Raw genomic sequence first — 23939 nt, forward strand, 5'->3', positions numbered from 1 at the left:
ACTCCTCAAGTCAGGACCTCCGCGCAGCAAAAACCAACGCATATATCTACAAATCTAGATGGGCGAAGTTGTTTGGTGAAGAACATTAGCGGGTGAACATCCACCTTCGTCCTTGCAACGTGGTCAAGGCTATGATAACTGCACAAACACAAACACGGTACATATTCCACTTTTATTGACCCAAGGGAGGGAGGTTTGACAAGTTCGTTACCTCAAGATCAGCGGGAGCTGATTGACTGGACGACGGAAGGAGCTATTGCCTCTCGGCGAGCTGTTGTACCGCTCCTGAAGCCGCAGAAGAATGACGAAAACACACTTGTCGCTGATGAACACAACAAGGGACTTTTATTCATCGGCATGCGTATATATACACAATGAACACTGGTGGCACTGGAAGCGTATAAAGACAGCATAAACCGAAACTCAAAATACTCATCCACTATTACTAACCGTGTCCTTTTAACAAGGGGAATACCCATGTTAAAAGGACATGGTTAGTAATAGGGGATTAGTGTTAGTATGAAAATACCAATATTTACAATCCCACATGGTATGTCCGCTTCACTTTAATGCGTGGGGTATAACTGTGTAGCATTAGCATGACCTACAACCAACAAAAAACAGAAACGAAGAAACGCTTCAAGCTACAGCCAAATTTCGGCACTCAGTTTACGCAGCACTCCAGTTCTGTCCTGCACCCATCTACACACAAACACACACAAACTACACAAGGTCCCCGTATCGATCCGGAGGACTACTGTTCCTCGATGGTTGGACCCGACGTTGAGGTACAGAATCTTCCGAAGCAGCTGGAGCTGGAGCCTGTAGCAAGCGCGTAGTTGGTGAGGCTTTGGACTGCACTGTTGAGGAGCCATCCTCGGGTTTCTCAGGGGTCGTAGACGGGGTTGCGGGTTCAGAGGCAACGTTATGCTGCGGGTTCCATGCGGCTGAAGGTGCAGGTACCTTCGATAACTTCGACGCGTTTCACGTTTGTCTATCGTGAAGCCGAAGGGTTGATTGAGCTTGTTGGCAGGCAACCTACCGTGGGTGGATAAACGCGAGGTCGCCTTTAGCCGATATTCCGGGTTTCTTCATTCTCACTAAATCACCAACAGACACTGTTGTCTTCCTCGCGGACCTCAGATGGTCTGTGTACTTTTTACAATAGTCTTGCTTGCTCTCTACCCGTTAACGCAGATAATGAAATTGGGAAGCAAGATCGCTGACGAATCCTGGTGACGGGTGGCCCACGATGTCAAGGCGTGTTCATGGTAGCGACCCATGTAGGCGAATGGATGGTGCAACCCCCGCAGTGGCATGTAGCGTGCAGCGATATACGCCCAAATAGTCTACCACCACTTGACGAAGAGGACGCTAGTCTAACATCGCAACCTGCACGAAATTTTTGAAGACACGGTGAAACCGATCTACAAGTCCGTTCGCTTTAGTTTAGTAAAAGGAAGAGTGCACAAGGGAAAACACAAAGCAAAAAGTTTGATTTCCGTGGGATGACACTTCACTGCAGAATTGAACTTTTGACCATTTCAAAAGGTAGTCGATTAGCGCAATGGCGTATCTGCAGTCATGTGGTGCCCTCTGAAGGGGGCCGACGATGTCATCGGCAAGCTTCTTCTGTGGGTATTCCGGTAACAGTACTGGCTGCAAGGGGGTAGCAGCAGCCTTCGCACTTCTGTCAGCCATCGGACATATACTGCAGTTCTCGATGGAAAGTTCCACCTGCCTATGAAATCCTGGCGACCAGAAACCTTCTCGTAGTCGGCCTTTTCCAGACGTTCTCGTAGTCAGCCTTTTCCGAGTTTTTTCCAGGGTAAACTTCGCGGGCAGCGGCGATTAGATGCGGAGTCAGAAACGAAGCAACGACGATTCGTTCGCCGCGCAGGAGCAAGTTCTCAACGAACAAAAATTCTTTGCGCAACAAGAATAAAGGCTGAAGTTTACCGGAGAGCGTCTTATGTGCAGACCAAGATGTGGCGACGTAGGTCTTGACTTGCTCCCAAATGCAGTCTTCGCTAAGGGCCCGTTGAAACTACTTTTTGGTGAGGCAAGGTAACTCTACAAAGGCCACAACCTTATTGAATGGAGCATCTTCCTGCGAAGACGCAACTGGAAAGCGGGAAAGGTCTTCTGCCACGTGGTGTTCAGACTAATTCCGATACTCCACTGTATACTTGTAGCTAAGCAGCCATACCGACCTCCGTGCAGTGCGAAGAGAGCAGCGGGACCAAGGCTTGGTGGTTCGTGCGCAGCGTGAAATGCCGTCTCCACAAGTAAATATTTCACTGCTCACAAAGCCAAACGCACGCAAGCGATTCAAGCTCCTCCACTCCGCTTTTTCTCTCGGCATGTGAAATCGTTCGTGAAGGAAATGCAGCAGTTCGCAACTTGTGGCCATCGACTTGCTGAGCACAGAATCCAGTCCACAGTCAGACGCAGCCCTGGACACTACTACCGGAAGGGATGCATTGAACATCTGCAGAACTTTACTGGACGAGAGCAGAAATAATTTGATTTTGGCGAAACTTCGTCTACAGCATCAGTCCGAATTATTGGCGGGTTCATTCGAAAAGTTCGCATTGGTTCCACCCGACCAGCAAGACGACCAGCAAAAAATTGGTTCCACCCGACCAGCAAAAAATTGGCGTAATACTTGACCAGACCGAGAAAGTATAAGAGACTAGTCGTATCAGTTGGCGCAGAAGTATTCATAGTGGAAACAATTTTCTCCGGCAATGCAGGAATGGCTTGCGCTGTTGTAGTGCCCCAAGAAGGAAAGTTCAGCTTGCGCCCGGCTTCCTTAATGCACCGCTGGTCAGCGGTCAGGTTGGTCAACGGTTCCTTTCCATTCTTCCCCAAAACTATGATGTCATTGATATAAAACCGAACACCAGAGCATCTTTGAAGGATTTTGTACATCGTTTGTAGAACGGCAGCAGGGGTGGGCGCCAACTGGATGCACACGTGTTTAAAGCAAAGAGGCCACCGTGAGTAATAAAAGCCGTCAAATCACTGATTTCAGGATCGTGAAAAACCTGGTGGTAAGCTGATGCGAAGACGAGCTCTAAAAAATGCGTTGCCCCAACCATGCTCGGGAGGTGTCTCCAAGAGGAAAGCTGTGCGTCACAACGGCTTAGTAAGGCTGCCGTAAGTCGACACTTACATAAATGCCTCCATCCATATTTTGAATGGCAATCGGAAAAACCCATTCCAAAGCATTAGTACGCTCTATCATGTCCTATTGCTCGACCCAACGAATTTCTTCAGATACCTCAGCTCGGAGTGAAAAGGGCAGGCGGCGGAGTTACGCTACAGTGGGCGGAAGTGAGAACCGAGCCTTGATGCTATTCACAAAACCCTTGGCTACGGTGAGGGCGGAGTGGAAACGAAATACAAACTCATTGCGTACCTCTGCTGCAAGAAATGTAGATGATTCTGGTTCCTTGTCTGGGGCCTGTACAGTGGTAGTTGACGCGGTAGTCACAAGACAGCGGAGAGACGAGCCATCAGTCTCGAAATCAAGGGCCCTGATGGCGTCAACACCTAGAAGCGATGTGCCTTGCAAGACAACGTAGAACAGAATGGACGCTTCGCGCTCCTTGTGTACGACTTTCGGAAGAAAGCATCCTAGCAGGGAGATAGGCTGTGTAGAGTAATCTAGCAGCTTCACACGGGGCGCGGGCAGCAGAACCTGCCCTGCAAAATGCCTATCAAAAAGATAACCCGCTGAATGGAAACTGAAGACGCTGAGTCACATGACCAACTGCTACATCGTCGTGAATTCCAGCTCCGCCGGGTGATGTCACCGATGGAATGCTCGCACCTTCGTCGGGGAAATTCTGGTCGCTAAGGTCACGAACAGAAACGCCCTGCCATCTCTTCTTGCATACCGAGCATAAGTGTCCAATGAGACCACAATGCTTGCAACGTTGACGTTTGGCGGAGAAGCGGGATAACGCGGCATGGTGCTAGGGCGAACCACAACGATAGCGGTAAGAGGACGATTGCACGGTAGATAATGCAATCACCTTTATATTACATTATGCACAATGATTTTGTACTTACAATGTCATTAATATAAACGAAAAGTAATAATGGTCCCAGAACCGATCCTTGCGGTACTCCGGTACTTCAGTTCCCATTTTTGCGACCTGGAGCGACGCATTGTTTTCAATTGGAAATGTACACCCGCCCAATTTTTTACCAATATGGCCGTAGCGTAGACCGTTCCGTCGATCAGCGCCGTATGATGGAGGGATACGGCAAACTCAGCGAGAGTGGTCGCATGCGCACTCAGCATGCGCACCGCTGTGCCGTCGTCTGCTACGCTGTTCCAGCAGCAGACGGCCGCCCCGATTTTTGTTATTCGCTTATCACACTGCCTGCCAATTCTCAAAATTTTTCTTCAAGACCAGGCACGTGGGGCCAACTGAAAACCGAGTAATCAGCGTTGCCCAGCGCAAGGCTCGTTCAGCGCAAGGTTGGCAACGCTGATTACCCTGTTTCCCGTACAACAAAAATCGGGGGTGGCTGTCTGCTCTTGGAACAGCCTAGCAGGCGACGGCAGCAGCGGCCTTTGCTTAGGGCAAATGCCGCTACTCTCCCTGTGTTTGCCGTATCAATCCATCATACGGCGCTGATCGACCGAACGGTCGACGCTCCCGTGATATTGGTAAGAAATTGGGCGGGTGTACTTTTCAATCCACATTAAAACGTTATTATCAATGCTTAAGGCTCGAAATATGTCCATCAGTAGACTGTGTGAAACGCGCTGAAATGCCGTAGTGAAATCAATAAAGTTAGCGTCGGTCTGAAGCCTACCCTCAGCAGAAGTAACTTGGTTTCCACAGCTTGGTTTCCATGGTTTCCACAGCTTGGTTTCCACAACTTGGTTTCCACAACAGAGCCCCGGGCAAAATCCCTGGCAAAATCCGCCCACAAAACGTTTTTGCCGCTCCGCGTTCAGCCTCTACGCTTCGTGCTATCTCCATTTGGCGTGCCGTCGTAGCCTCTGAGGAACGGGAATAGCGAGCCACACTTAACCACTTCCAACGTTCCCTTCCCTGACTACGCCTCGCGGCACCCCACCTGAAGAAATTATTCTGCTCTTATCTACTGTCTGCGAAAGTCTCCGGGGTTCGTGGTAATTTTCACAACACTTATTTCCACTGCGTACGAAATGTGAGGCCAACCAGGTTGACTGCCCTTAGCACGCCTTCTGTCACGGCGTTGTCTAAACTTTTCGCCTATACCTGGTCGCTCGCAGGAGCAGACACCGGGGAGGCCTTCCGGCACGGGTTCGACCACTGCAACCACTGCGACTGGATCTGGAAAGGCGACGCCTGCGACATCTTCTACCGAGAACTCGGTACGGTGCGCTGTCGACGTTCATAGCGCATTCGGGTGGTCGCATTAGAGCGTTCTGCAGCATTCCGAAAACTTGCTCCACGTTCGGGTGGTCGAAGTGGAGCGGTCGAAGTACGTGCAGGGGGTCATTAAAGAGCGTCGTCATCCGACTGCTTTGAATCTGAAGTAGGAGCGCCGCAGAGATCTGGAGGCGAGCAGTCACGTGACCATGGCTGCTGCCAGGATCAACCGCAATCTGTCGAGTTGGGCGGTTCCAGCAACTTCGCTGTCACCACGCCGAGGTCTAGCAAATGTTTGTCATCGAGGTGTTTATTCGGGAGTTATGATTTTGCTTTTCACGAGAATAATCGCCGCGGACACTAAGGACGCACTGGCGCAGCCGCAGATGCCGCCCGCGCATCGCTGGCGTCGGAGGAAACATGGCGGCTGCCGGGAAGCGGCGCTGCCGCTCGAGCTACCGCTTGTTACCGCTCTCCCAAATGACCTTCAAGCCGCAAAGAAAGTTCTACATTGCGGGAATGTAACCGATGATGTGGCTGAAAAGTGCAGGAGAAATCGTAATTTAAGCCCACTATGAAAGCGGCCCTAAAATAGCTGCCATGGCGGTGAGCCTAAACATCTGAAGGAGGCCGGCTAGGTCCTTCACGACGCGATGGCACCTGTTTAAAAATGGCGCCCCCGGCGCGCTTCGCCCTATTGGCGCAAGCAGGAGGCCCCTCCTACTGCCGCGGACGGCGGTAATGGCCGCTTCGCGGCGCCATAGCCACCTGCTGCTCCGAAATCAAGTCAGCGTTCAGTGGGAGAGCAACGTCTCTCGCTCCAATGGGAAGTGGCCTGGGCATCCAAGTGCTGTGTTAGTTATTATTTCACCATACTGCAGGCCAAAAATTTGGCCCAAGCAGGAGGAGATAAAGATAAAGAGATAAAGAAGTTAAAGATAAGGAGATAAAGGAGAATGTCTTGGCGCCATCATGTAAATTATGTGTGTGCGAAAGCTTGTCGTGTTTTGGGCTTCCTACGTCGCAACGCGAAACGTTTTCCAGTGAAGATAAAGAGTTGCTGTAGAAGACCAATGTTCGTCCCATACTCGAGTTTGCTTGTACGGTATGGGATCCACGTATCAAATCTGCTATCGAGACACTAGAAAGAGTTGAAAACTTGGCTACTCGCCTTGTTCTTAAAGATTACTCAAGGAATTTCAGTGTGTTGTCCACTGCTAAGCGCAGCCTAGGTTGAGATTCGCTTCAACATCGTAGGAGAGTACTCAGACAAAAATTTTTTTCACAATATATTTTATAACAAAACAGGTATATACAGAAGTTGTTATTTAATGAGTCCAGACTACGTTTTACTAAGGACAGACCACTCCTGTAAAATAAAAGAAATAAGTTGTAGAACTGAATTGTTTAAGCACGCTTTCTTCCCCAAAACTAATAGCGAATGGAATAAGTTACCCAAAAATGTTGTAACAATTATACCTAATGATGTATTTTCGTGTTCTTTGTAGTGTATCTTCGTTGAACATGCCGGGTTTTGGCTTGTCATTGCTGTTTAAGTGATATTTCTGTTTTGCCTGAATTTTGTACGAATTTCTACTTTCTCCCCCCCTCTGTAATGCCTTGAAAAGGCGCTGTGGGTACTATGATAAATAAATAAATAAATAAATAAATAAATAAATAAATAAATAAATAAATAAATAAATAAATAAATAAATAAATAAATAAACAAATAAATAAATAAATAAATAAATACAGTATGAGTGCACACACTATACCCTGTCTTCTCTTTTAAATGCATTTGAGTACACGGATTTTGGTATTTATAAATGGTCTAAGTGTTAAATACGTGACATGTGTACCAAAACGAGTTATCCTTTGGTCTCTCATTTGATTTCTTGTTTAAGTGTTCTTTTTATACCCATTGAAGATAACGGGTATTACGTGCTACGAAAAGAAGTGCCTTATTGATATCTTTTTATTGTTACTTTTCCTGTTGCCTTTACAACTGTGTGTATTCTTTTGTCGCGATGCTGCTGTTGAGCCAAAAGGGGGTTGTGGCCTCATCAAGCTGTCTATGACAGCTTTTCCCGCGGTACCTTTTAAAGCAAAGCTTTCTACCTCTACCCCCCAAGGGTTTTTCGCGACCGTTGGTGTCACCAGAAAACTCCAGGGAACAAATAAAAGAATTTACTGGCACCGCCGGGAACCGAACCTGGAACTAACAGACTAACAAAGCGAGAGCCCGTTGTCTTACCGATTTCGCTATGAGCCCACGCGAAGACGGGGAAGACGGGTGGTGTACTCACCAAGCACATCTACGGGTTTACCCCCTGCGTTCTCGCTGAATGCCACGAGAAAGCGTCCCGCGACCACTCACGCCCGTCTACCGGCCCTGTGCGCACCTTGCTCATGTGCTAAGAGTTACAAAAATTAAACGACGCTCACACCAATGCATTAAATCTCAACTCTAGTACGCCAATGTGCTAAAGCCTGAGCCTCCAGTGTTGACGTTAAAAATCACAGCTCCTTGTCGTCCGTCCTCACGCCAAACCTAGGAATACATTGAAATACTCCTTGATGACCAGGCCATCACTCCAAGCGCCAGCATCAATATCCTGGGCCTACATCTCGAGGCTAACACCAAGAGTGACGTCTCCTTGCAGCGCCTCAAAAACAGCATTAATCAAATCATACACATGAACAGGCGAGTTGCCACCAAGAAGCGAGGCCTAAAGGAATCCGGTACCTTTCGATTAATTGAAGCTTTTGTCCTCTCGAGAGTCACTTACGTACACACCTGTCTTCTTCTCGACAAGGAAGACATAGAGATGCTTTATATAGTGATTAGAAAGGCGGTCGATCAGGCCATTGGTCTTCTCATGAGTGCGTCCACACAGAGGCTGCTTAGCCCGGGGCTCCAACACGGTGGAAGAGCTGATAGAAGGCCATCTTTCTAACGAGAAGGTCCGATTCAGAACTGCGGTGGGTAACCGCATGCTTCGCCAGATTGGCTGGGCAGCCCAGAATGTCACTCCGCTTGATGTACTCCCAGACCCTTGGCGACTAAAACTAAAGATGTTCCTTTGCTTAGAAATTCGAACCCCTCACATGACGCGCGTCACCGAAAAGCACGGGCTGAGGGGCTAAACGCCACCCTCGCTCGGGATCAAGCAGTTATCTACACAGACGCCTCCAAACATCGAGGGCAGCAATACGCTATCCTCGTGGCTACCTCCAGAACCATCCTCCTTGCGTGTACCTCGCTTAGGACCCAAGAAATGACGGCAGCAGAAGGGGCAACCATCACCTTGGCTCTCACTCAACCAGGGTTCGGAGGGTAGTCACCAATTCCCAGCAAGCCTATTGGAATTACCAGTCGGGTTGGGTGTCCCGACCTGTACTGCGCGTGCTATAAAACACTCCCCAAACGGTTCCATTCAGCTCATCTGGACAATCCCTCACGCTTCAATGGAGGGCAACAAATACGCCCACCCAACAAGCCTGCGCTTCTTCCCACAGCCTACGCGTCTTCACTGAATGTATCCGAATCGCTACGACGCCGAATGTAAATTTTGATCAGAAGTAGGAACACTCCGCCCCGTAATCGGGGTGTGCTACTTTAGCCCTGAGCACCCTCCTTTCTTTCCGTCAACTACCCAACAAGAGCAATTGGGGATGCTGCTTTCCAGGCACTCTCTACCTGCCCAGCTTCAGCGGGTGGACAGAACACAGGCCACGCGGACTGCATATAGGCCCCCAGAAAAAGGAATCACTCCCCAGGGCTGCACTCTGGGCCGTTCAGTAATCTGAAAAGAAGCATTTCCTCCTCGTCCTCCTCCTTCTCTGCCGCTAATCTCGTCGCCTCCGTCCGCAGCGCAGAGACGGACAAACCAGATCGTCTAACACCGGACCTGGTTGGAGCTTACTTTAATTTCATAAAAAAAAAGTTTCCACTCTTGTGCTACACCAATACAACTCAACCAAACACCATTCATGCATCATGCATTGATTTAAGCTTACCAAGAATATCTCTTTGAAGTAATAAATGGCGTGGTTAAGTGCATTTCACTTCTCTCTGGTTTTGCTATTTGTAGAGCGATGTGAGTGAATTTAAATGACGTTTAAAATGAATTTAAAGGCCAACGCCGTACACGTTTCTCTGGCCAAGGGAGCTGGCTTGGGCTGTTATGATTTTTTCCCGGCCGAACGAGATATGCTTTTTTTGGACATATTAATGATGCCCATGGTAAAAACACCGCATCAACTGTTGCCCAAGACCACGCAACCGAGAGGTTATACGTGAAACGGGTACAGCGCGCGACATTTCTCCGACGCTCCTCTTGCGAGCTCCCACGCTGGCGCCTTCCCGCCGCCGTAAACAGTGGAACAGTGAAACGCGATCAGTCGCGACAACGCTGTCCGCTTCAAGCAGTCGAACTAGGTAAGCTGACACTGAAGATGTCGTTTTGTACGCTCTTTGAATAAACCGGCAGTCCTAAATTACCGCCTGCGAACATTACAACTAAGTAGTACAGCTCAACTCCCCCGGGCCCAAGCGTAGAGTTACGCGACGCTTACGGACTATCTAGAGCGGCCGGGCCGATGGCAACGCTTTACCGGTAGCAACAACCGCGCGCGGAGAGAGGAAAATTAGTAGAAGTTCGGGCGCGTTGCCAAAAGATCCCGTCGGTTTTGCCGCTTCCAGCCGGTGTTGTTCTTGTAGAAGTTCTCGCGTTCGCCGTCACACATTATTGAAATGGTAATTGCGCACCCATATAGAGCACGTTTTTTTTCGAAAACGAGACGGGAATCACGGTGGTCAACTTTTAAGCGTGACGTAACCATTTTGTCTCGCAATGTATATAAGCTGTACTTTTTTTAAATAAGTTGAGCTCACGTAAAGGTTGATTTATATGTCACGGGCACTATATTATATATGTTGTCCGTGACGTTTATAACGGTTTATATTAGAGAAATATTTAAAGGCTTCTTAAACAACTGCTTGTCGCAAGATTGGTCTTTCTAGATCGTCAGCACCGTAATCTTTCGATACACGCCAACTTGTTTTTACGCTTTAGTGTCCGTTGAAAAAAGAGAAAATAAAAAAAAAAATAGAGAACTGGAAAATGGCACGGAAATCGCACAGCTGTACGTATAGCCCAGCGACCTCACCAGTTACACCAAAATTATAGATAGGGATTGAAAATGAACTCACGAAATCAAAAGCTCTCTGTAATGCAGTGCACTGACGTGATCTGCTCCAAAGGCAAAATACAATAAAAAAAATTCAGGGGAGCTTGCACTCGCAGCATGACTGGAACGACCAAGCTGGTGTTAGTGAGCATTGCCGGACACACACGTTTCAGTATCATTGTTTATTTACATAGTTGCAGTGCTAGTAATCGTCGTCATATGCATCGTTGAGGTAGTCGTCGTCTTCTGCGCGACGAGTGGTGTCAGCAAATTCATCCTCAGCATTGCACACTTCTGCCAACTCAACTGGCGAAGCTTGCGCCAACTCGCGCAAGGCTAGAACCAAAACGAAGCTGCAGGAATTCTTTATACGTAAGCACTGAAGGACACATCACCACGCATTTGTACAAGTTTCAGATTGTTTATGTACATGTTCCGTCGTTGCTTTGCACTGTGCTAGTTGTGTATAGTCATCGTCATATGAATCGATATCGTCGCGCTCCTCATGCCAACATCACATGCGCCGTAGCGCTTGCCGGCAGCGCTGGAGATTTTAAAGACGATAGTCTTTCTTGGGCTACTTAAACGCAGAAATTTTGGTCTCTCTGTATGTCTGCCTGTTTTTGTGTGACTGGATTCAGCCACCCGGCCAAAGCGAAACAAATGCTGCGCAATAGTCTTATATACTCAAAGCGAAATCTACACGTCTAAGCCCGGTGTAAATGCTCATACTTGTCAACTTTTTTGAAGAACAGAACATTACGCAAATATATTTGCAGTGCATAGGTGATATTTGCAGTGTTTCTTTAAATAAAATATTTCGAATGCTTGGTTTTTGCGATAGAAAATGAAATACTACATGAACGACATAAAACCGTCACCTGCTCTCGCCCACGCAATCTCCTGGCGGAATTTAACAAATCAAACGGCAAGAGCAACGAAAGGTTCCATTGGATGGGATCCAAGTTTCGCTTGGAGCGCTCGTGCAGCAGAAAAACGTGGTTCTATAAACGTAGTAGGGTGCCTGAATTCATGCGCGTTTCCGCCGTACGGCAGCGCTGGCATCGAGACACCCGAATTGGAGCAGTAGAACGCGGTGAATTTGAGTTGACTTGAGCAAACCTTTACCGTGTTATTTTTGGAGGAACGAGACGGGGTAGGAACAGCATGAGAGGTCAGCGGGAAAGAGAAGGGAGGCATTTACTTGCCAGGGGCGCCAGTCGACTAACGTCCATCGTCGACATTTGCAACGACAGGAGAAGATACCCGGCCGTTTTTTTTTTCCTAAAGCAACTGCGCAAGCCGAGGATTCAGCGGTCGCCGCGAGGCACGCGCTCAACAGCGCTACACATTTTCTCGCTCGTGGTTTTTAAATGCAGAACATTTCAGTAACTCACGATGTCACCCGCGTTGACGTCCGTAGTCCGCACCGTCGTTGTCCCTACTATATAAAAATAAAATACTATCCGGCGCCAGGTTTCGATCCCTCAACCCTGCGGGCGGAACGCAGTGTACATGGTGCTCTAACCACTGCGCCACAAAGCCGACACAGAATGGGACGCTACCAACGCGCCTTATATCGTTGACTCATTCAATGATGATGATGATTCCTATTGGTTTCCCCTTTGAAGCGGGGTGATGACATATCATCTTACCAAAAAGGACTAATATAACCATGTTTTACACTCTTGGTTTAATACTAGCGCTGCTTAGGGCAGGCACTAACGCTTATTAGGCCCGAAATACTTTCTGTTCCCTGTTACAGGTGGTAACTGTCCTAGGCAATATTCCCCTCTCTGCTTTTCGTCCACCAGCATTCTAATCTTCTTTTCGTCCCCTCGACAGCCTTGAAGTTAACTTCCTCTCTGATACCCTTAAATCGTAGGGCTTCTGAAAGCCCAATATTCTCTTCATGTAGATTTGGATGGATACCCTCACATTCTCACACTATGTGCCGCATAGTTTCTGTTTCTTTTCCGCAGACCACGCATACCCCATCATTTTGTGAATACTTCCCCACAAAACTCTTATTTCGCAGGCAACCTGCTGTAGCCTCAAAAAGCAAAGCACTGCCCTGGGAATTATCGTAGAAATTTTCCTTTCTGATGTTCATCTTCTCAGCCCTACATCTCTAACAACGTTTTAGCCTTACTGCTGACGAGCGCTCTCTCGTGAGCAGTTGCCACACGTGCAACAACATTAACGTAACGCAAACTACTTAACGTCGTGCGCCCCCGGAAATGATCTGCATTTGATCGTGCCCCTCGCGAGGGGGATGTTTCACTGCGTCTTCCTACTGGCCAGTACACTCGTCGCCATCTGTCGGATGTTGTGCGAACCCTTTGCGGCTGATGGCGCGCGAGTTGAAACGACATTTATTTTTAAGGATTTGCCATTTACCTTCGCCTTTTCACTGTTTTTCTGCTAAAACCACTGCGCGCGCCAGGAACGCTCGGCGATCGCCGCGAGGCGCGCGTTGACGAGCGCTCTGCCTTTTCTTGGTATTTGTTCCATACAACACCGAAATTACGGCTTGTACAAAAGCTCCGCTGTTAAAAGACGCCGTCTTTGTTAACATGTCCCTTCAATTCCACCCACGACACGTAAGGTTGGTGAAACGGAGAAGCAGCGTACAGTGCTTATCCATTAGTATACAATTCTCGGTGTTTCTGCAGCATTTTTCTTGCCGTGCGGTTGTACATTGAGATTCGAGAGCAACATTTCTTGAACATTCAGCTGTAAGGGAAGTTGAACGGCGTAGTGCGTAGTTGCGTTTAACGGTAGGAAGGCGGGCCAGTGTCTCCCAAACATATTCATCTCCGCTTTTTCCGAGCACCGCCGAGTGCACTGAAAGCGACCGTACTCGTATACGCACCATTGTTCGGTAAATAAAACGTCTCGTATGGGAGTGCCTGAAACATCCCAACGTAATTCCATCACCTACATGGGAGCAGTAGGAACGTAGGCTGACCAGCTTCCAGCTCGAGGATCAGGAGTACCTGATCTCCCGTGCGCGGGCTGCAGGAGGGCCTGAAGGCGGCCTGGACTGAGGCCAGCACATACTCTATTTTCCCCTTCCCCTATGCCTTGAAAAAATAAATGCTATTTCTCCTGATGTTTCTCCTCCTATTGAAGCCATGCGGCACATACAACGCCTCCCTGAGCGGACGTAGCCGGTGAGCCCAAGGGCGGAATTCGGAGTTGTGTTCATTGAAAAATGTCCATTACGCGTCCATTTCTATCGCGACCTAGTGGTGCTTTCAAGGCCTCGGCCCTATGAAATTCAGAGAAGTCGACGTCCCCCCTGGACTGTCCTGCGTCACGTCCGGTTAGTCTGCTTCCGGCCAATCAGGGCTCGCGCTGAATGAACACTGTTAGGGGGATATGGAAAATACAGCACCTAACATTGCGCCCGTGGCTCGGAAGCGTTCGGTGGGTTTGATGTTGCACAGCCTGACGCGGGCTTTGGGGTGCCACCGCAGCCGAGTCGCAGCTGGAGAGCATCACGTACGAGCTGGCATCCCGGCCCAACCCGGGGCTGTTCGCGCGCTTCTTCAGCGAAAAGGGCTACCAGAAGGGGCGCGCCGCACAGGCGTCGGCGCCCGGCGGACTCGACGCCATCGCGGCCTCGCCTCCGCACGGCAGCACGTGGGCCTCGGAGGCCGACTGGAAGGCGCGCATCTCGGGACTGGCCACGCACGAGAAGAAGTACGTCCGCCTTTCTCCATACAGATACATTGCAAGCGCGCATGCCCGTGAAGATCCCGAGTCACGTCAATCGAGGGGCATTACATCCGACAAGTCGGTCCATCCATCCGTGATTGTACTTAATCCTCAGATGTGTGAACGCGTTGGAAGCATAATGATACTGGTGTACGCTCTGTCTTACTCGTTGGATGTACTTACTTATTGAATGTTCTGACTCGGATTGCCAACATGCTGGTGGGAAAGGAGGGAAGTGAGGGTGCCGCCATCTTGCATACGCCGCGCCATATTGTGGTTGGTTAACTTGGTGACTTTGGCGTTGGCTCCGCGCGTGTGCAAGCGGGCTGTGTTTATTGGTGACGTTCTTTCGTCGATTTGTTATACGCTCCTCCTCACAGTATACTTTCAATACCAACATACTTGCTTCACTACAACTAAAACTATCTAGGTCAAATTGTCAGAGTTTTGGCACGCGGAGAACTTGAGTTTCCCCATGCCGAGTGATCCAAGGCAGTTAAATGGTAGAGAATCGGGCAGTATCTGCCAATACTTTCCCTTGACGTTCGTTAAGCGAAGCTTATATGGCAACAGTTTCATGTATTTTCAATGTCTGCAAGCGAATTAAGTCTCCGTGGCTCCACCTGTTTTTCGAGCGCGAGCCGTGAAAACACGAAGCACGCGGAAACGACTTACGTCGGACACCGTTTAAAACGTGGTTTTGACCTAAATGTTATCCAAGACATCACTTTCGTGGCCGTGTTCAGTAGATTAGTTAATAATAGCCACCAGCTACAAAATCATAACATGACTGTGAGGTTCTAGTGCCTAGGTCACCGTACCGCAACGCCCCACTTTCCCCCCGGCACATACCCGGGGACGGACGCAAATTCTGTCCTCTGTACGCTAGGCGCGCGAGGCAACGAGCAGAGCGGCGCTCCGCCTGCGCCCCTCTCCCCCCTTTCGCGTAAGCAATCCCTGAAGGCACGGGCAAACGATCTCTGAAGGTACTGGAAGAAATGTTTATTATAGAAAAGTTTTTAATCAGTTTACATTGTAGGTTTACAAATAAACCTGACTTGCACACTTTCCTGAATGCGTAGCTTTTGTTCTGTTTTGGTATTTTGTTTGTTGGTGACGTCACGAGACGGAATTAGGACGGCGCCCGGCCGTATACAAAGGGTTGCGGCTTACTTTCACCACCTTGGGTGGCATACTCCCCGTGCGTCAGCGGCATGCCGTGCCTTCCTTAACCGGGGGTAATTATTTTGCTCCCTTCGAGTGGAAGGGGTTCTTTTTGCGATACGACTTTCTGCAAGTCACGGGTAGAGACCAGCGGCTCCGGCTAGACCCCAGCAAGCTTCTAAGCCCCACTGCGGGCTGCTCCTGTGGTCTTGAATATGCTATGAAAATTTTCTCGTACATAAACTGTGCACAGTTGGGACATTGGAGTCTGTCTCGTCCCTCACGGCGACACCAGACACGGCGGCGCTTTCGTGGAGAAGTCCTGAAATTTACTATGACTTCGACCTCAAGCTTATGCGCCGGTATTTGTGTGCTTTTCTTAGAAATGACCGCCATAAACAATCAAGGAAAGAAAATTTGCTCATGCCCTTCAACAAGATTTTGCTACCGCTATGTAGAGTCGAAAAAAGCTTCGCTTGTCATCCGGCGTCCCAGAGCGGAGTGGCTTATGATTTGTCTCTTTTTTCCTCCCCTGGCTTCACGTACAACGGCTTGTTCAAAAAGTTGTATAGAAAAAACAAACGTTTCTGGTAACGATGCCAGAATTGTCAGAGCTTCGGTGCCTACGGGCAATGAGCAGAAGGAGTCAGTGTAACAGACTCTTGACTGCAAATCTTTGCAGGGTTTAAGGAGTGCTGTAGCGACTACCCCCCTAGGCCGTGCGGCCGTGCGGCCGTGCCCAAGGCGGTGCGCACCCGGTGCAGCCTGTCCGACAGGCTGCGGCCGAGTGCATCGTTATTCTTCTGCCTTTGACCTTCAAGGAAGCACGTTCCGCGGAAGAGCGGGGATATCGGGCAGCCTACTGGAAGGGAAACACAGTAGTGGTCTGCGGTTTTTAAAGACGATAGTCTTTCTTGGGCTACTTAAACCCAGAAATATTTGTCTGTCTGTATGTCTGTCTGTCTGTCTGTCTGTCCGTCTGTCCGTCTGTCTGTCTGTGAGTCGATTCAGCCAGGCGGCCAAAGTAAAACTATGCCTGCGGAATGGTCTTATATAGTCACAGCTAAATGTGCTCGTCTAAGTCCGGTGTAATGTTCATACTTGTCAATATTGTTGAAGAACAACAAGACATTACGCATATATAAGACAACAAATATAAACAGAAGTGATATTTGCAGCGTTCCTTTATAAAAATTATACATGTTTGATTTTGGCCAGATTAAATACTTCATCAACTGAAGAAAAAAATATCACTCCGCCGTCGCCTGCTGTCGCCCGTGCCATATAGCTTCTGGCGGCATTTGAAGAAATAAAGTGGCAAGAGTTACGAAAGGTTCCACTTGATAGGTTCCACGTTCTGCTTAGAACGCAGGTGGACTAGGGAAACGCGGTTCATAAACGTTGAAGTAGGGCACCTCGATTCACACGCGTCTTCGCCGTACGGCAGCGTTGGCATCGAGACACCCGGTTTGCAGTAGTGGAACGCGGGAAATTTAAAATGATTTAAGCAAACCTTTGGCGTCTTTACCTTGGGAGGAGCGCGACGCAACAGGAACAACATGAGATGTGAGCGGGAAAGCAAAGGGAGGCATTTACTTGGCAAAAGTCGATAAAGACTATCGTCGTTTAACGACATTTGCAATGAAAGGAGCAGATACGCGGCCAATTTTTTGTACTACTTTAGCGCACAAAGCCTTGGCATTATAAACGGCAAATACTTGAGATGGAAGGTTTATAGAAGGAACGCCGTTCCCTCTGCCGTTCCTTCGGAAACCTAACGAGTTACCGTTCCAGTTCCACCGACCGTTAACTGAACGGTGGCGTTCCTGTGTCCCTCCCAAAACGAACTAGTTTCAAGAACGCCGTTATGTACTACACTGGTGCGAAGTTTTTGTACAGTGGACAGCTTCATATTCTTTTAGGTCGTCCTCCTTTAGGGTGCGATGGCTTGCTCGGCCTCCAACACAAGCCCTCGAGGGGCACCGTGGCGCAACATAGCCTGCTGGAGGAGGAAAATGGCGCACGTCGGGAGTCACTGCGGTTGATAATGGGACTGTTTCAGCGAACCGAGTGATATAATCAGCAACGACAATGATCCAACCGTCACCTAATGCAGTGGGGGGAAGCGGTCTATAAAAAGCTCATCCGAACCTTATTGAAAGGGCGTTCCAGCAATGGAATATTAGCTGTAACGCTCTAGTGCTGCACCTTAAAGAAGTTGTGCCATGCCTACAGCGCGTTCACGACCGAACAACGAAGGGTATCTTCCTTGGCAGTAGTAAATGGGCGCCAATAGTAATGGCACGGTCCTCGACAAGAGTGGTGGTCCAGCGTAGGTGCAGTGGGAACTAGTACAAAGCCAAGAGCGTACCTGCAGGCGCAAGTGATGCGGTGTCACCAGCATCCAGTTGTGGCCTTCACCGGAGAAGTTACGTCGGTACAGAAGCTCGTCTCGCATGGTGAAATGCGATGCTTTGCGCCGTACTGCATAACATATGGAAACAGTAGGTTGGTTTGCAAGGAACTCGAGAATGGAAGCAATTAGAGAGTCCCTCCGCTGCTCGGTTGCTATGTCACGTAGCAGTGATGACACGTCGCAATTGGTTGTTGTTTAGGTTGGCAATCACGAAAGAGAAAGTGCTTGCGCGTTGGTGCGCCTTCGTTCGCACAGGCAAACAACGCGAATATAGTACTGCTGGAGCCGAAGTGCCGAGTGGGCCAGACGGATAAGTTACGACAACCAGCAAAAAACATAGGGCTCCATGACGACGGCAAATGGTCGGCCATAAAGATACGGTCGAAATTCGATCATCACCTAAACAATCGTAATGTACTCTCTTTCTCTATTTCTCTCTCTCTCTCGCTCTTTGTGCGATTTCGTCAGAGCGAACCTGCGTACGCCACGACGTATTCTTGGAAACCAGCTTAGCGTTGAGCAAGCTTGACGGCACACAAAGCGCTACTTCGGTTCTGCGGGTTCTATGGGTGAGCTAGGGTAGAAACGGCACCATCCCCATAAATTCATTCTTCGTTACGGTGAGCAATGAGAACTACTAAGCAACAGAGGCCTCTTTTTCCTGGTCGACGTTGTGGTGGCTCACCTAGCCGATTGCCCTGTTGTCCGCCGCAAACGTTTGCCCTACCGACCTCGGACCAATAGCCCGACGGAAGGGTTTAGCCGTACATGTGGCGATACGATCGCTATTTCTGTTGCATCGAACCACTCCAAATGGGTTGTGTTTGTTCTGTGCGCGGCGTCTGCGGGTAATACAGGTACGGAGGCGACCACAAAATTTACGCCGTCCTTCTTACTGAATGGTCGCGCGCCATCCTGCAATATGGAGCCAATATTGCTTTACCGGCCTGACGAATCCTTACACGCTCCTCTTTCAGACGTATTTCGACATGCGACAAAAAAGATAGGTGCATCTTGCAGTAGTGGCGCAAGGCTCCAGAAACAGCAGAGCTGAGGGTCGTTGTAGCTTCTTCTCGCACTGAAAGCGGAGCCCGGGAGAGAAGGGGAGCAGCTGGACACCAAATTCAAAGCGGTTTTGACGGCACTGTTAAGCTAAGACCATTAAAGTATATAGAGTGATTTATTCACTATCGTGGTCATCCCTTCTGTTGTCGTCTTCCTACGGCACGATCACGTAGGGCAAATCCCCTTGTAGCGCATCTTCGCCTCGGCAGACGTTCACTTCTTCAAGAAGGGCTTTCGTTCGGGCTAGTTGGTATTCCATAACGTTCAGCTTTTTCTGCGTTTGATGCATAACGTTTTCTGCATAACGTTTGTTTTTTTCTGAGCTTAAGATGAACTTCACTTCTTCGTCAGATGATCCGGTAGCCGTCTCCACGTGTGGAGTGTGAAGGGATGGCTTGACAGATTCGTCGCCATCGTATTCGGCTCGGCGGACGCGTGGCGTGCCGGTCGCTATACGATGACGCCGAGGAAGGCGGAAGGTTTTCACATGGCGCACGCCTGGACGACGGCGGGCGCTCCTCACGAAGCGCAGGTTCACGCGCGTTCGATATTTTTTTACAGATCCGCTGCGCAGGTCGTGGCGGGTGCCTCGTACCAGTTTTTTAATATTTTTTGCGAACGCCAATGGACCTAGCTCAAGCCTAAACAGCTCACCAGCTTGCCCCTTAGTTGACATTTGAAGAGCAGCAGCGCCACAAGTCATGACACCAGCGCTGCCCCCCTTACACCCCCAGATCACTCGTCTTGCTCTCGGTGTACCATGGCTGACTTCAAGAATTTCATCGAAACTTGTGTCGATATACCAAGCGTGCAAAGAAGCACTCCCTGTCGATTGCGTTTTAAACTTGAGACACTTGCCTCGGAACTCTGATGCAATGATTGCAAAACTCGTTTCATGTTCCCCGAAAGTCGCCAGGGTGATTCTCTTGTCCCCGAGCTATTGGGATGCGAACGCGAGGCAATAACGCTGCTTGGCTTCGGTAATTTGTCCTGGCGAGCTCCAGTAGACACTTTTGTCGGTCGTAATCTTCGCAAGGCTGCATATGGTGCACGGCCGCACAGGGATTAATTGGTAATAGTGGGTACCCATATCCTCAGTTTACATGGCTTTCCTCGTGCTGGCGATGTGGCTACAATACATATTGGGGCTTATGAGGATGGTCAGTGATATTCTCGCAGAATAAGCGTAGTCAGAACAGCCAACAGTCAAGACCGCTGTTCAGGGGGTATTGCGTTTTGTGGTCACATGAAAATATTAATTTTGCAATGGCAGAAGAGAGGGTAAAAAAAGTGTTGCTCCGGGCAGCATCTTAACCATCAACTGTATCGGCGACGCTCATGGGTAAGTTCAGAAAACGACGTTTACGGAGCATTTCCCTGTTATCGTTCCGATGCGTCTGAGCTCACCGTCAAAAATAAGCACATTGAGCTTGTAAAATAAGCCAATAGCTGGAACTAGCACCCGCTCGCTTATACCTTCAAGGCCAATAGCATTTCGATTCTACTTTCTCCTTAACATTGGCAAACAAAAAACGCAGGTATCCCCATTGTTAACATTATTACATTGGCACTGCTGTCGAGAACCTCCGGCGTTATTGTTGACGACCTTACTCTCAATATTCCGCCCAGATGTCCCTCATTCAGTTTCCCATACATCATAAAGACTGAAGTTCCTAACCGCTACTTAGTCGTTGCCCACTATGTCGTGTCCACACGTGGCCACATGTCTGCGTGCAGGTCTCGCAAGTCGGCCAAGTTGCTCATCGCGCAGCAGGCGCTAAGCCGACTCCGGCACTGGACGTCCGGTCAGCATCACGCGACCATGGCGGGAGGCTCTCCTGTCCGCCACAACCTCATGGAGGATGCCAAGTCGGCCGAGGAGGCGAAGACGCTTCTACGCCAGCCGTCCGCCCAATATTTTGGGGTGAGATCATTCGCTCACTACTTACTGTAGCATCGAACATCTCCTGAGCAAGGCCTTCAGACCGACGACCATTTCATAAATCATACCCTTAAACGGGAGGCCAACTTAGCATAGCGACACCTTTTGACCGGCCTTTTGAGCGACACCTTTTGAACACCTTTTGAACTTATCCTCTCCTCCTGCTTTGGTGTAAGGTAATTTTGCCACAACTGCTGTATTTCTTTAAACCTTAATAATGAATTAAGTCCTCCACCTTCTTTTGAACAGTTTTTCGCAGGAATGTTTGAGATATTGCACGCTGAAGTCAAATGTGATGTTCCAGATAAGCCCGCCCGCCTTTATTGCTGGAATTGTTCTTCACACAATAGGGAGATTTAGCATAGCGTTTTGCGCCTTTGCGTGCGTTAAACGTTACATTTTTGTGGCACGCTACGTCGGCACCGCGCGGAAAGGTTTAAATACAGTGTTTCATCGGTCCTGCTTTGCGGCCCCCTAGCCAGCTAACGCTTATGGCGGCATCTATTGAACTGAATGCGAAGCAGCAATCATCTGGTCGGACGGGCACAAGGAATTTCCAACGACTACCCATTGAGCGGAACCAAACGCCTTCCCGTTAGAAATAAATGCAATACGTGCACAACAACACTATTCTCCTACATAAGAACACTCTATAGCAGACGCATTGATGCCCCCAAGTTGCTTGTTTTTGCAATCACCCAGCGCGCAGAACCAACAGACTGGGTTTTATGTGTACATTTTATTCGACACGAAAACAAGCCAGAAATTCGTTTCGAACACACGCAGCGTAACTGGTTGCACTACGAGGTAGAGCTAAAAGATAAAGTACGATATTGTTCATCCAGCCCCTTGTAAACATTGCTCTCACTTCACGCGATTTGCGGGGTCACCAAGTATGCCACTTCACTCAGGCGCAAAACCCAGATGGCTTTTAACCGCGCACACTGAGTTGATTCGCCGCTAGTAATTTCGTACATAACAAGCACATTTCACCCACAGGAGCACACCGTCACCTTGCACCGTGAAGCGAACCCGTCAACAGCACACACACCGCATCCGAAGCCGGCCTGCAGGTGCTTTGTTCGGGCAGTCAGCGGTGCCGCTCACCGCGATAGCAACGGGCAAACCACTGGAGGTATTTAGGAATACAAGAGCAAACACGTGTTTATTATACGCAAATTACTGCACGCAGAGCAAAGGAAACGTTGAAGTGCTCTGCTCTACCTGCCGCCATGTTGTAAACGCAGCGACAAACAGGAGCCGTATCGTACGCAAGCTACTTTGCTGAAGTAGCGTGCTGTAGTTTTACGGCGGCTAAGCGCGAAACCAACTTTTCGTGTGGCGCATACGCAGTACCAGCGTCCCAAGCGAATAGCAAGTGCAATATTTTGCGTAAGGCTGAAAACGCTATACTAAATCTCTTTTTTAGCTCACTGCCCACGCGCTCTGCAACGACACCGATGAATACAGCCAATCTATCTCCGATTGCTTCTAACTCATTTCCACCGTGTCGTTTTCACTCTTGCTTACGGGTTTTGTCGGGATATTTTTCTACGTACACAGGACCGCCAGATTTCCACTTCGCCTAGCCATATACGACTTCGCTTGAAACATTATGGTAGAGTTAACTTCAGCGCGATGCGTTCGTGTGTGTTTGTTTGTTTGCGTGCTTGTTGGCTTGCTTTCGCTTGGGTCCGCACTTGCTTCAGCTCAAAATATTCGCCTAAGATTTGTAACCGGCGCGGCAATGTTTTGGCCTGCACCGTGCTTCCGTTTTTCTCCGTTCGAAACGCTTGCGTGCTTAGTTCCCTTTCCCTCCTTCCGCCCTCCCCGGGTTGGCGGACATGGCGGGCGCGTCCAATCGTCTCGCGTGCCTGGAATCGTCCGGCAGGTAGGGTGAGCGACCTTTGGGTTTCGATCAGTGACGAGTTCTGGCCCGTGAAAACCGATGCTGGTGAAACAGATGGGATGATGCGCCGCACCGCGTGGGCATATAATGCTCATAACACTTGCCCATGGAAGGAAGTGGGGAATATGTGCTCCAGAGCAAATACCGCAGGTGTCACATTTTATTTACCATTTTCTGAGTGATACCATAAGGGAAGGGTCTCAGGCCCAACTTGAAATAGTGGCAGCCGGATTTCATGAATTTTGTAACATTAAACCCGCGTCTTCTTTTCTAAACGTTCTATTGTGGCATCCCCACAATGGTTACAGCGGTTTTTATTCAATCAATTTCGGGTCAGGCCACCGGCGGCACAGGTGGCAGTTATGGGCCATGCCGGACGTTATTGTGTCGCACTATTCTGGCCGCACAACTGCGGGTCGTGAATGCAATTAAAACCCCGTGCAAGGGCGGGCTGTTGCTTCTGGCTAGACAGCTACGGCAGCAATCAAATGCTCTTATATAAAGCGTTGGACTGTTGTCAGGCCTGACCTTCGGGCTGTGAAGTCGCTGCTTCTCATTCACACACTGTTGCACCTCTCCATAAAGCTTCGGTCAGAGTTGAATACACTTGACTGATACGTTAAGACAAACGTGCACTATTACACAGTATTATAGCACCCTCTGCGGCTTTTTCGACGTCCGGAAGGAGCGCCAACAAGACCAGTTCGCTGTTTGCAAATTGTTGAAAACCTAATTTTCGATATTTGATTACTCAAAGTAAATTGCATAATTTATTGTGGCCCACCTGGGGGCGGACGTAGTCGTCCACTCGAACTTATATAAAAACAAACATACAAGACAATAAATTTGAGCGCGTACCGTTTGTTAGATGGCAACCGATCAAGAGAATAAATGATTTCGTAAGTGTCGAAAATACTGCGTCATCTCGTCTTCACAGAGTGGATGGCTCACGATTTGTTTTGCTAGGAACTAGAATTTGCCTGTATTGGAACTACGATTTCAATTTCAGTTAGATATTTATCATCCAATAAAAAGCACATCCTGCAGTAGTTCATTATATATTGATGCAAGCCTTATAGGCCAACCTGATTACCAACTGCTTGGCCAGGCCAATGAACGGATAACGATTGGACGCTCCAGAAAAGC

The 23939-nt window shown here is 49.0% G+C and overlaps 1 protein-coding gene across 1 annotated transcript in view; it reads left to right on the forward strand.

Moving 5' to 3' along the window:
* Nucleotides 1–23939, forward strand: part of LOC144161577 (uncharacterized) — a 41919-nt gene that overhangs the window by 4007 nt on the left and 13973 nt on the right. The window contains exons 2-3 of the mRNA XM_077692222.1: nucleotides 14057–14282; nucleotides 20680–20866. Of these exons, the coding sequence (XP_077548348.1) occupies nucleotides 14057–14282; nucleotides 20680–20866 (413 nt within the window). The remainder of the gene's footprint in view (nucleotides 1–14056; nucleotides 14283–20679; nucleotides 20867–23939) is intronic.

Source organism: Haemaphysalis longicornis, unplaced genomic scaffold, assembly GCF_048455015.1.
Source record: "Haemaphysalis longicornis isolate Haplotype H1 unplaced genomic scaffold, Haemaphysalis longicornis Haplotype H1 scaffold_12, whole genome shotgun sequence".
NCBI lineage: Eukaryota > Metazoa > Arthropoda > Arachnida > Ixodida > Ixodidae > Haemaphysalis > Haemaphysalis longicornis.